The sequence below is a fragment of the Plectropomus leopardus genome, chromosome 18, assembly GCF_008729295.1.
Source record: "Plectropomus leopardus isolate mb chromosome 18, YSFRI_Pleo_2.0, whole genome shotgun sequence".
Classification (NCBI taxonomy): Eukaryota; Metazoa; Chordata; class Actinopteri; order Perciformes; family Serranidae; genus Plectropomus; species Plectropomus leopardus.
This window is the reverse complement of record NC_056480.1, coordinates 24,786,053-24,799,906: the sequence shown is the minus strand read 5'-3', so window position 1 is coordinate 24,799,906 and position 13,854 is coordinate 24,786,053. Positions and strand designations below refer to the sequence as shown.

The 13,854-nt window shown below is 41.3% G+C and overlaps 1 protein-coding gene across 1 annotated transcript; it reads left to right on the top strand.

Annotated features, from left to right (window-relative positions):
- Positions 1-267: 267 nt before the first annotated feature.
- On the top strand, positions 268-3,360 carry tpbga (trophoblast glycoprotein a). The gene is made up of 2 exons (XM_042506872.1): positions 268-871; positions 1,676-3,360. Exons 1-2 carry the CDS (start codon positions 618-620, stop codon positions 2,523-2,525), a joined length of 1,104 nt encoding a protein of 367 aa, XP_042362806.1. The 5' UTR covers positions 268-617; the 3' UTR covers positions 2,526-3,360.
- Positions 3,361-13,854: the final 10,494 nt, after the last annotated feature.

Genomic DNA, 13,854 nt, shown 5'->3' with positions numbered 1-13,854 from the left:
TTTAGGTGGTGTTTCCCTTTAAATTGCTGTGACGACATTTTTTGTGACTTTTATGACAGGAAAACATTGCTTGCAATATTTTGCGCCCAAAAATTCAGGTATAGCTTAAGTGACTGCAGTTCTGACCAATGACATTGACGCCACATGATCATATATGGCTGCAACGCGCGAAATGATAAATATGAAGAGACGGAGAACTTATAGCTCCACCACTTTCTCCTCCTCCTCTCTCCTGCCACTGGTGTGTATTCGAGGCTGAGAGGGAGATCTCGTGGATCCGGACAGGGTGAAGCCCCTCCCCGCATATCATCGCACCAGGCGATGGTCCTCTTAACTTCATTGTTGGAGAAGAAGCGACGCCCCGCTTCGCCACGACAAAAGGATCAAACACCCCCTCTGATCAGCACGACCCCCAGTTTTGTTCTCATGGAAATGAGACCCTCCCTCTCCGCCACACTTTCTGCAGAGATGCAAAGTTGAAGCGCATTCCCAGCCGGGACTACACACGATAATGACGTCTTGCAGGAGCTGATCGTTTTCATTTATCCAAATTTTCCGAGTTTTTTCTCTCTTTTTTTGCTCACCGCTCTAGGACCGCACATTTTTCTCTCTCCAACATGCGGGATTTGGCGCAGCGCATTGTTTTCTGCGCGCTGCTCGGCTCCGTTTACGCGTCGTGTCCTCCGCGCTGCGAGTGCTCAGAGGCGGCTCACACCGTGAAGTGCGTCTCCAGAGACCTGCGGAGTATCCCGACAGGGATCCCCGGATACACCAGGAATCTGTTCATAACTGGGAATCAGATCAGTCGGATCGGTCCGGAGAATTTTAAAGGACTGGGGAATGTGACCAACCTCTCTCTGAGCAATAACAGGTAAGATTCTCCTCTGCTGACTCCTCTGTTTTCATACATTTTTAATGCAAAGCCTGGGGAATCCCAAAATAATCATTCTTTTTAAGATAGTACAGTTTATTTCAATAGTAAAGCACTATATGTCAGTCATCAGTTGCTAGCATTTTAATCAAATGACACTTGAAAGGCTTTGCTGACTGTCAAGGTTAGTGACAAACACGTTTAATTTTTTTCAACTCTTTGAAACATTTGGACATTTCTTTAATTGTGCTACATTCAGATGCCTTTCAGTTATTTAAACCTTTATACTGCGGGCAAATTGGTTTGATTTCCTTTCTAAAACAGCAAAAAAGACAATTAGAAATGTCCCTCAAGAAATGAATAGATTTAGAAAATTACTTTAAAAAAAGAAAAGCTAGGGAAATTTTTTCAGAGAGCTATGTTTCTGGTTTTCATAATTATATGTTTTAAGATTATTTTTTTACAGAATTAATATAATATTGAAGTATTTTTTTCACAGACCATTTCCTTTTATTTTTTCTAAACCTTTCTTTTTCTTTCCTTTTTCTGTTAATTTTCGGGTCATTTTCTTGTTTTTACTATTTTCTTGCCAATTTCTGGGGTCTTTTCCTCTGAAGTTGTCATTGCCGGCTTCCCATTATTTTTTTTAAATAAATCAAGCCCGTTATCAAAGGGTTTAGGTTAGATCGAAAGTAAATCAGTCCTGGTTTTATGTCTACAAACAGAATAATTTTTTTTCACTTTCTTGCTCTTGTATGTTACCTGAAAGTGTGAATGACATCTTACTGATCTTCTCAAATGCAGAATTTCCGAAGTTGAATCTCACACCTTTGCTGGACTGCGCAGCCTCCGCTCTTTGGATCTGAGCAACAACCAGCTGGCAGTCATCCACCCTGAAGCCTTCACTGTGCAGAACCAATCTCTGCGGGAGCTCAACCTGAGCCGATCGCTCTACAACCACTCGTCAGTGATGGACTTGGCCACCTCTCTCCGCTGGAGCTCCTTGGCGACCCTGAGAGGACTGGACCTTTCTCACAATGGCCTCATCTATCTACCCTCACGCATCTTCTCCCACCTTTCCAACTTGCAGCGGCTACAGCTCTCCAACAACTCCCTGGTGGCAATCCACAACTCCACCTTCTCGGGTTTGGAGCACCTGGAGGAGCTTGACTTGACCCTGAACGCCCTCAAGACGGTGTCTGAGGAGGGCCTGCGAGAGCTGGACTCCCTCCCCAGAGCCGCTCTCCTGCTGGAGGAAAACCCCTTCACATGCACGTGTGGAATCGAACCTTTTGCTCTGTGGCTCAACAGATCGCAGGGACGCATCAGAGATGCTGAGGGCCTTGTATGTGCCTTCCCAGCAAGCATGAGAAACACATCCATGCTCGCCGTAGGTACGTTGACTCTGGTATGCCATCAGAGCGGTGCCGGGGCTGACCTTGCTTTGCAGACCTCGTACGTCTTCTTGGGTATAGTGCTGGGCTTTGTAGGTCTCATCTTCCTTTTTGTGCTTTATCTGAACCGCAAGGGCATCAAGAAACGCATCTATGACTTGCGGGACGCCTGCAGGGAGGTGTGGGAGGGCTACCACTACCGCTTCGAGATTGACTCTGACCCCCGGTTATCGCAGGTCTCCTCGAGCGCTGACGTGTAAGAGGACAATCACCTCTGTGTATTTTCTTACGAAACTCTTTTTTAATGCATTTATCAGTAGCAAAATGTAAAAAGTGTACAGATTTTCTGTAAATATATACATAAAATAGTGTTAATTATCTTTCTGCATTGTTGTTTAAAGCATGCACTGCCCATCTTTTCTCATTAATGTGACCTTTTAATACAGAATATCTCGGATTTGTTTGCTCTCTCGGGTCAAACGAACATGAATGTTGTACAAGGAGTTTATTGATTAACATTCCTTATTCATGCCTGCCTCCTATGTCCATAAAAAAAGTAACAGCAAGTGCCTAAAGTCATCCAGGTATTGTTCTTAATCAGCAGAGTGATTCGAACTGAACCAAATCCCCACCTTTTCATTCATTACCCTTTGTCAGATCCCATATTTAGCTTGGACAAAAGCAACAAAATGCTGCAGTAAAACCCCGACACCACAAAAACAAACCTCTGGGAATTTAAAACACAATCACTCATTCTTCTTTGAACCATTTCAAGCCCTTTGGTCCCTGCGTCCTTCAGCCCTGCAGGGTGCCAGAGAGGAATTAAGCCTCCAAAAGCTTTCACTAAAGTCACCACTCTGCTCTTCTTTTGCTGTCGGATTTGAAGGGGAGACAATTCGGTGCAGACCAGCGGAAATCTCTTAGCCTCTTTTTTTTTTTTTTAACTTTGTTTCAACTGCTCAAGTTTTATTGTCAAAATGATGAGAACCAGTCCTGGGCTGGGGCCGCTGAAAGCAGTCTCTCCCCTCCCTCCTTTAAGACAACAGCCGCTGTGGAGGCTCTTTGAAAGAAAAGTCTGGCTCTCCACGTTTTTCTGTTTAGGGACATTTTGTGTGTGTGTGTGTGTGTGTGTGTGTGTGTGTGTGTGTGCGTGTGTGTGTGTGTGTGTGTGTGTGTGTGTGTGTGTGTGTGTGTGTGTTTTGGGGCGTTGATAAGATACAGATGATTCTGAAACACCAGCTACATTGTTTCATGCAACAGTTTGACAAGTTAAGGTGTAAAAAAAAAAGGAAGAATATGTCCTACACTTTTTGGTTTTTCTCTACCCTCTTTGCTTCTAAAACTGGGGTTTTGAGAAAAGTGTAATTTAAGCTGAAATTCTGACAGAAATACCACTGAAATCCAGAGGTCAATGCATTTATTTCTCTTTACTTAATTGAAATTACAACCTGCATGAATCCCAGGCAAAACATGATAATCTTTTCGCACATGTCATGTGTTGTCCCTGTTTTCCTAAATGGCTCCATGACAAAAGCAATTCTCTTTGGCCTTATGATGCTACAAAGTTAGTCAAACACTACTAGAGTCAGAAGATGGCAAGCTGCCATTCCCCAAAGTGTTTATTGCTCAAATTGCTAGCTATCTAGGTATTTGGAACAAGGGGAAAAGAATGAGGCCTGGAGTTAGCTGAAACAGCCTCCCATTGTTCGAAGCCAAAGCAGCATCTTCATCCCATCAAGATGTTCTCCAAACTCCTCAGATAGTGATCCAGGAATGTTTATAACATGGAGACATTTTACTGCATGTGTAATGACAAAAAAATAAAGCTTTAGAAAGTGATGATGTATGTACTCATTCAGCACAAGTGTAACAAGCAGAAATAAATGTATTCATAATACTTGGACTTAAAGGGATAATTCAGATTTCTTTAAAATGGGGTTGTATGAGTTAATTATCCATTGACAGAATATTACATACAATGGATGTCAGTCGGCGCGACCCTAGTTTGGAGAAGCAGGCTGGGAAGCAACATGGAATCGAAGCAATCTACTGTTGTGGATGGGGGCAAGCAACAAAATGTATTTTAGCCACCTAAACAACAGTGCCAGTTTTTTTTTTAATTTGGCCAAAATACAGCAGTAGACCGTTTGAGCCTCATTCCCACTGCAAAAAAAAAAACAAAACAAAAAACTGCTAACATCTAAATTTTGATGCAATGCAAAGTGTACTATTGGCATTCACACCAGGGTCAAAGGACTCTGCAGTGGTCCCGAATATTTATCGTCTCTGGCTTGAAATGCCACAGATGGAGACACAACACCTGGGTGAATACACTAATTTTAGCTCCTTAACTGCCAAAATGCAATGACGCACCACCACTGTCACCTCCTAAGCAGCACTCAAACATTGATCCAAGTCTATCTGGTCTGCTCTGAGTTAAAAACAAAGAGAGTGAATAAGTAAGAGATATTTAAAGAAAAAATAACCACCGTAAAGGTTTCACAGACCTCTATCCATGCTTCTTTCTTCTTTTTACCAGTTCTCCAGCCTATCCGTGATGTTGAACTGAAACACCAAAACAACCCCCACACACAGACAGACATGCTCGTGCACGCATTTATTTTGGTGGAAAAGAGGTGCTAGCGTCCATGTTGGACTTAAGCCTTATTCTCCAAACTGGAGGCATGTTGACTGAACTTTACTGTACGTAATACACTGACTATGGATACATACTCCATGCAAGCCCACTTCAAAAAACCCAAACTATCCCTTTAACTGTAGGTGTCATTTCTGAGCCACAGAAGCACATTAAGCCGGGGCATTTACTCGCAGAAGAGAAAACAATTGAGGCTCGTACACAAAGGACGGCTCGGATGTTAAGACGCCTCAAATGAGCTTTGTTTTCCAGCGCAGAAAGATGCCTTGTGATACCCATTCTCTTTCTGTCTTCACAGACGGCCATTATGCCGCCGCATAATAGGATTCACTCATGATGACAAAGTTGAGCGCTGTGATCCAGCTATTGTTAAAGTGTCATCATTCTTCATAATTGCCTTTGGGAGAAAATCCCAGAAGAAGTTGTCCTTTCCTATTACACAATGTGTCACAACCGGGGCATTAGGCCGGCCATGGGTTATTGGTGTCAGTTGGTGGAGCAGAGAGAGGAAAGATTATTCCCCAGCATGTCATTACTTCCGTTTTCGCTCATTAAAGTGTGGATTAGCAGCCGTGCCTCTTTTGTCTTTTTATGGCTGAAAAATATATGGTCTGCTTGCTTTAGACTGTGCAAGATTGTCTCAGCAGGAATGCAATGAAAATAGAGGAACCCTACAAATGCACCCAGACGTTCTCCATTACTCCTAGTTGAAAAGAGAGGCTTGTTACAAACAGAAAAATTACACCAATTACAGTTCAGACTGTATGTTGCACATATCTGATTAAAAGATCACGTCTCTATTTCAGCGTTGCTTGCTATGTCTTGTATTCCCACAAGCTATTTGTTACACCACTGAGGTTTCTTTCGAGGGAGCCGTTTTAAAAACTTCAGCAGCTTTATGTTGCTGTATGTGCAGCATGTGGTTTTTGCGAATGCAAAAGGCAAAATGCATATTTAAAGTATTTCTTTTCAGTGTTGAGAATGATCCTTTGGAGCACAGCGGGCTTTTTAGCTCATACGCCTCCTGTCTCCGGGAACATCTTGGCACCATTACATGGGTTTAATGGCCAGGATAGGGAATATGCCTTAAAAGTGAACACCACATCTGTGAGGAATTGAACATGTTAAAAAGAGACCACAACAGTCAGCAGCATGACGACAGAGACAAAGTGGCATCTACCCCCTCCACTGGCATGCTATGACAAATACAGCTGTCTCTCAACTAAGGACACATGTCATCATTTACATTTGCACTCACTAAATACTATACAGTCATCTGATATATTCTGCTTTACATTTGGCTGCCCACTTTTAAAACCAAACCATGCAGAGAACCGCGCTACAAAGTCTAGTCTCCCATATCTTTCTTTTCCTTCTTATAACAATGAACTTATTTGTGGTGTGAAATCAAAGGATTCGTTCGCCCAGCTTCCTGTACGTTGCCTATCAATCATGTCCAACCGGTCTGGTCGGTGAAGGTGGGGACTAAACCACAGAAGTGGTTCCAGCGGGGTATTACCCATTGTTCTGCTGCTCACTTGATCAATGTGACTAATTGTGTTTGCCAGAGGATGCAAGCCAGGAGGAGTTGGTACAGCTGGCCCCGACTACCCATTAAAGCCAACCAGCCCCCCATTTATCACTTTCATAAAGGCTGGAGCTAACAACACACATGTAACACACACACACACACATACACACACACACAAACATACCTGAATCATGGTATTCTTTATAACTGTAATCAGATTGTCTCACTTCTTTTTGACATCACTATCTATCTGATTAGACATATCAGTTCCTTGGTGTACTTATTTGGTCAAAATTGTAATGTATAATGTCAACACATCCTCATTTGATATTCTACAAAAATGAACATATTACAGTTACTATGATTTCCTATGAATTAGTGCCCCATAAATGGCATTACATCCTTAATGTACAGTTATGAAATTAATGTAAAGTTACAGAGGTTATGTTTGGGCAAGCAAAGTTACCATGGATAGGTTTAGGGGAAGAAATATAATGAATATGTACCTTAATTGACTCAAGGTTCCCACAGTTCTGAACGCATGTCTCCAGGAGAAAATCTCCTGGGAAAGTCCATGTTTTTATGACTTGTGCACTACCCCTGCCTCCTTACAAGACAGCATGGGATCGCTCCCTTTTTAACTCCCCTAAGTACATTAGCGATCGCCATCAAAATACCTGAGATAAGTACAAATTTGGGTATAAAAGTATAAGCAGTTTATGAGAACAACCTGAAAAGTTTAATTCTGTTTTGATAGATTCATAGATTATGCGCAATAACTGTGTGGGCGTATACTAAAATTAGTTCATAATATTAGTTAAGTTGAAATGGACACAAAGATTTTCGATCAGCTGTGGAGCCGTGTCATTAGAGTGCTAAAAAAGTTGCGGCCAGCTCAGCTTATATTTGTAGCATTTCACGTCCGTCTGCAGTGAAAAGTATTGGGTGTCAGTTTATAGCTTCATGTTACCAGCTTCCGTTGAAAATGCACTGTAGCCTGTTGCTTTGTCGCTCGTAGTGTGAGAAACTGTGCCAAATGACAGGGCGCTGTGATGTGCAATGATGCGTTCACTTATTCCCGTATATTCCAAAGTGCATTCGAATGTTGATACAGTCACTTAGAAAAACATGAAGAAACAACAGTCAGTGACTGAATCTTTGATCTGAAGAAAACTATTTGAATCACCAAAGTGCTTTGTAACTACCACCTCTGTAGCGTATTACGGAGGTTGACAGCACATCTCCTAGCAACACTAAATGTCAGTCAACCACTGCCATTGGAAATGCCCACCAAGAGGGGTTTCCACAGGTCCAGAAACAGATTTATTCTCTTTTGTAAAACAGAGAAACAGTTGATTTTCTTCAAACAAAAAGTGAGTAGAAATCAAATTTCAGTAAAATTTGCCATGCAAATGGATTTGATTTGCATTTAATGTATAATCAATCAGTCCCACTTTGGTGCATTCACCACAGAGTTTGTAAAATATGTATGTGTTCACATGTCAAAACGGGATTCTTTATGCTCTTGAAATTTAAACAAAAACCTCTTGGTGCTTAACCGCAATGGATCCCCAGACCAGCGGAAAATGAGAAACAAATGCTCTCAACAAAGTCCTGTCTTGTATGAAGGAAAGGCTCATGTAAAACACTCCACCGCAACAATGCAGCTTCCCTCTGAAGTCTTCGGGACTGTTTCTCCATTGATCTCTGAATTGACTACAACTGTAAATGGCGCAATAGCACGGCTCTGCCAGGCTTTATGGCCTCCCACCACCTCCACCCCCATGACTTCCCCTCCTCTGGGCCTCAGAGCAGAGAGCGTCCTGAAGCCTTGTTGTGGGCTCTGCTGTCCTCCAGCTGGCCACGAATCAGTCTCTCAATCCATGTGGCTTGTCAGAAGTTCTGTTTTGTTGTTGCTGTGGTTGTTTATAGGAGGATGAGGTTAGGGAGTTTTCAATTAGAAAGACATATTTCCCTGTGACCCATCCTGCCTTACTCTCTCACAGTCTGAATGAGTCCCTGAAGCTGAAGCTCACTCCATGTGCTGGAAGTTAAAGAAAATATTCTCCGCTTTCACGTTTTTGCAAGCATCCCAAAAGGGGGAACAGCAAAGTATAAAGATGAATTGTTCCGATGGCGACTAATCAAGCCCCTCGATTGATCAGACCTACCACAGGAATAAGCCCTGTATGATTAAGAGTCTCTCCTCTGGTCCTCTCAGAGAAAAGGAAAAAGGCCTGTGTTGCTGGTTGATTATAAATGGCCTTGACCCATTTTAAAGAAGGACAAGATACTCACAACTCCTGCACTACTTCATCATCTGCTCTATGCATCAATATGATGGGTTAGGATTTAGTGGAGAGCCGGGCAAATACATTTGAGACAGTGCACTATGAAGTCCCACCCACACCGGAGGGGAAAACAATTTATCGCTTTCCGCTGACTTTGAATTGTATCCTTTTCCATGTGCTAGCAAACAGCAGAAAGAAAATGTCTAAATACTGCTGTGTGGTGGGATGCACTCGGGTAAAGAACCGAGAACTAAGTTTTTATAAGGTGCTGAACCGAAAAATGAAACTTTAAAGGGATAGGTCAGATCTTTTGAAGAGGGGATGTATGGGGTATTTATGCATATTTAGTCTAACACATAATGCAATCAGCATGCCTCCAGTTTGGAGAAGCACACTGGACTCCAACACAGAAGCTAAGCAATGTATTGCTGTGGATAAGGGTCAGCAAGAAGATGTATTGTAGCCACCTAAAAACAGTCCCACATAAAAAAAAGTGAATATCAGTTTTGGTGTACAGTACATTGAGAGTATTTTTGCTTTAACTTACCATCAAACAGCCTGTTTAGATGGAGAAGCTGTAAACAGCTTCAATTCTCCATCTATGCTCTTGTCAAAGCCACCAGATTCCATTGACAAAAACAGTCATTTTAGCTAGCTGAACACAGGAGCTGCCGGTCTGCAGCTGCTTTGATCAGTTGTTTGTTTGTGCTATTGTGGGACTTTGGTGAATCGAAACTAACGCTTTTAAATACCAAAGTCATACAATAACACACATAAGCTAACTAATGAAGGCTGTAGAAGACGAGCAGCTCCTGTGTTCTGCAATGTCAATTTTTTTTTTCAATGGAGTCTCTGAGGAAAGCGATTAAAGTCTGACAGTAAGGTAAAGCAGTGAAAATACTCTCTACATAGCATACATTAAACTGATATTGTTTTTTTAGAGTGGAACTTTTTTAGGTGACTACAATACCTTTTGTTGCTGACCCCATCCACGGCAGTGCACTGCTTAGCTTCCATGTCAGTCCATGTCCATGACAACATTAAGACCAGAACAATCTTTTGTGTTGTGATGTATTGTAGCGCAATTTCATAATGTGCCATGTAGTGTTATTTGCAGTGCCTTGGGCATCTAATTAGGATGCCTCCCTGGTGAGGTGTTCAGGGCACATCCCATTGGTAGGAGGCCCCGGGGAAGGCCCAGGACACGCTGGAGAGACTATGTCTCTCAGCTGGCCTGAGAATGCCTCGGGATCCCGCGGGAAGAGATAGACGAAGTGGCCAGGGAGAGGGAAGTCTGGCTTCCCTGCTTAGGCTGCTGCCCCTGCGACCTAACTCCAGAAAAGCAGAAGAAAATGGATGGATGGATGGATGGTTTTGTTAATTTGCTTGTGTTTTGTCTATTTGCATGTGTTTTCCTAAGGTTGCAGTGTGTTTGCTCCTGTTGGCTACTGTAAGATAAGCAGAATAAGGAGAAAGAACACTGATGTAGACCACCAATAATGAGTTTGTCAGTGTAATGTTTCCAATCTGGTAGACATTCGGGTGCTAGATTAAACCCTTGACATGCTAAAATCAGCAATAAATGTCTAGCAGGGACATCCAGTTATTTTATCAGTTTTAAACCTTTTTTCCTTGGCCGTTTTATCTGAAATCTTAACCACCATGAAACCAACTAAGTGCAGTCATGATTTTATTCCTCACTACATTTCTCAAAGAAGTTACTGTCAAAGTTGGGCCCAGTATTTTATTGATTATTAATAGGGGATTTTCCCATCTTCTTGTAAACATGCTGTCCAGTCTCTTAACTTAACCTTGATCCCTCTGCTCCCAACAATTTTAGGCCAACTTCTAAACATCCAATTTTATCAAAAGTTTTCGAAAAAGTGGTTTCCATCCAGCTTTTAGAGTTTTTGTGCATTAATAACATCTGTTTTTTTAAAAGTCTTACATAGTAAAGACTTTTGTGGCATTTTTAGGATGTTAGGACATTTCTATGATTTTCGCACATTTCTAGGATTTTCAGACATTTCCAGGATTTTAGCACATTTCTAAGATTTTAGGACATTTGTCAGATTTTAGGATAATACTAGGATTTTAGCATATTTCTAGGATTTTAGGACATTTGTAGGATTTCAGCACATTTCTTGGATTTTAGGACATTTCTAGTATTTTAGAACAAGACTAGGATTTTGGGACATGTCAGCAGGTGCAAGGGATCCTTCACTGGCATTTTTTTTTAATGAACAAGCTCTATTTTGATGCTGTTTAATATACTCTAGCACCTTATGAAAATGGTTGGGTTGGGGGGGCCACCTGGCACCCTATTGGGGGCCAGATTTTTTCCGCGAGCCATAAGTTGAGTATCACTGGTGTACTCAGTGCTTTATATATTGTGGCTAAACTGTTGGGTTTTCTTGTGTGATGTAAGCGTCTTTCCAAATCTCAGCACTTAGTTCGGCGAAAACTATGTTACCATAACCAATAGAAATAAGGGCCAAAACCACACCAATAAGACCAAATTGGAATCATCCTTTAACTTTAGCTTCTGAACAATATTAGTCATAAACTAAAGTACAAAGAGTGCAGCCTCTTGGATGATGGATCCTCGAGCTGTTTGTGGAATGTGTTGGGTGTGAACTCTCCGTAGGTAGTTTGACCTCTCGCCTTCCTGTAGGGTGGAGACTTAAGCTCATTATTATTACCTTCATTATTTCAAATGCTGGACCAGATGCTGGAGCGGGAGGGGGCCCAGCACACCCAACAGGGATCTGAGGCACCTGATTGGTTAGAGGGAGAAGAACGGTTCGGAGGCCAAAGGGTAGATTCTTCCAGAGAGGAGACACCATCTGCTGACTGTCTCTCTCTCATTTCACAGCGTCTTGCTACAGTAAAAACTTTGAGGAGATGATGCTAGTTATTTTGGAAGAGGACACTGCACAGAGTTGTGCCTAGTCCCGCCTTACTGTGCTGTGACTGGTTCGTACCATGTTCTGAGATTGGCCATAACTTGTTGTTTTGATGCTACAAAGTCAAAATGACAGTTATTTTGGTTAGGGCAAAGGGGTCATGGTTAGGGTTAGTATACTAGCCAATCACAGCATACTAGGGCGGGACTAACAGAACACTCTGGGGAACAAAAATAATGCCTTGTCACATCTTGCATGATAAAAGAATAAGAAATAATAGGAAACGTGTAATTTTATTTTATTTTTGTAGTGTTAATTAAATAATTAAATAATTAATGAAATAGTTTTCATTTCCAAGTATAGGAAACCTATGAGGCGTGTATTCTGCATAGCAGAGGTTCAGTAGGTTGTCCATCCTGCCTAAAAATGCCTAAAAATGTTTTGAAGACTACCTGAACCAGCAGTTTTAGTTAAAGCTGCTGTAATTCATATTTTTGTATTCAATAATGGATCAAATGACTCAGTGTTAAGTGAACATTGCTGTTCATAGCAACAAACTCTAATCTGTTCTTTTTACATCTTTTCTTAAAAAAAATCTTTTCTTTGTCCTTGTGCATCGAGCACTGTGATTGGCTGTTAATCACTATGATGTCACAGGGCTGCTTGAGTGACAGACTGTCTGCAAGGTGTCAGCACAGTCTGTGAGTCAGATCCACCCCACGCTTTTGCACAGCGCCACCCTCTTGTCGAAATATGGTCACTTCTGGATAAAAAAAAAACCAAGATGGTGACATCTGAAATACAAAACGCTAGGCTTCAAAATCGGGTCCGCAAAAAATAGGTGACGTTCATGTAGCTACGTCCATTATTTCTACAGTCTATCCCAGATAGTTGGGAATGTTCCCACAACATTGGCTAAAGTTAAATACAAGTTGCAATAATTTATTAAAAGAACAACAACATTTTAATCTAATGTTCAAATAACTTTTTAATGATTTTTATTGTTTCAAATAATGGCCCTATAAGGTTAAATGCTAACTTGTATTGTATGTTTTGGTGATGTTTAGATGTGACAAATCATAGAATGTTTTTTATGTTATGTTTTTTATAAAACATTTTCACAATGTTACATGAGAACAAAGGAAGAACATTTTCAAAGCAGCATTCAGAACATGTTGTTGAGGCCTGACATTATACAGAACATGTTTTTTTATGAAAGGTTCCTGTAATGTGATATATTAACTAGAAAATATTTTTTTAAAAAACATTTTGATGATGTTTACAGAAAATGTCACCCTAACTTTAAGAAGAACATTCCAGGAGTTAAAGAAAACTTGCTGCTGAAAACATTACTAAAACACTGCATTGTATAATTGAATAATGCTATCCTGATCCATGATATAAAGTAGTTTGAGGAGCATTTCAATATTTTAGGAGATTAGTTAGACTTTGTTTTTTTTTGTCAGTATCAATAATGTATCGGTCTTATCTTTAAAACATGAACATGAGCAAATCTGGAGATGCATCCACCTGCAAAAGTTCCATAATCTTAAAAAAAACTAGTAAGTAAAGCCTGAGTTTTGAATATTGTATCAGAGATATGTTGTTTTCCAAATGATAGCAAAGCAAACTTTATATCCTTGGTGTTTACAGAAAACCCAAACTGGAGAGGAAAAGATGTGTTTATAGATTCAGGCGGCTCAACTGTGCCACTGACCGTTCTCACAAATGTCCCCACGTCCTGAACGGCTCTGCACATAGATTACACGATGGTGCTGCATTTGCCCTCTCCTCCGTCACACCCTGCACATGCAGCTACAAATATATCTTAGCACGCAGGAAGCTCACACGCAGAGCAGAACCTGACACAGTGTAACCTTTGCAAGAGAAAGGCTCCTCAAATGAGTGTCCCTGCCACTTGTCCACGGGTCAGGGGTCTGTGCAGATCGAACAGTGTGCATCCGATGTTAGAGCAGCACTCGGGGAGATCAAGCCAGACAGTGTGCGCTTTTGTTAGTGATGCAGGCAGATTTTATATTAAGAGAGAGATCATCCACAAGGAGAAAAGAGTCGCACAATTTGATAAATAGATCTCATTTGCCATTTGATTTATGTTACCCTTCCATGTTATGTGTACATTTTTTGTTTTAATGCCTGCGTTATCAGGATTGTTTTTGCTGATTCCAGCGGAGGACTTTCACTTGC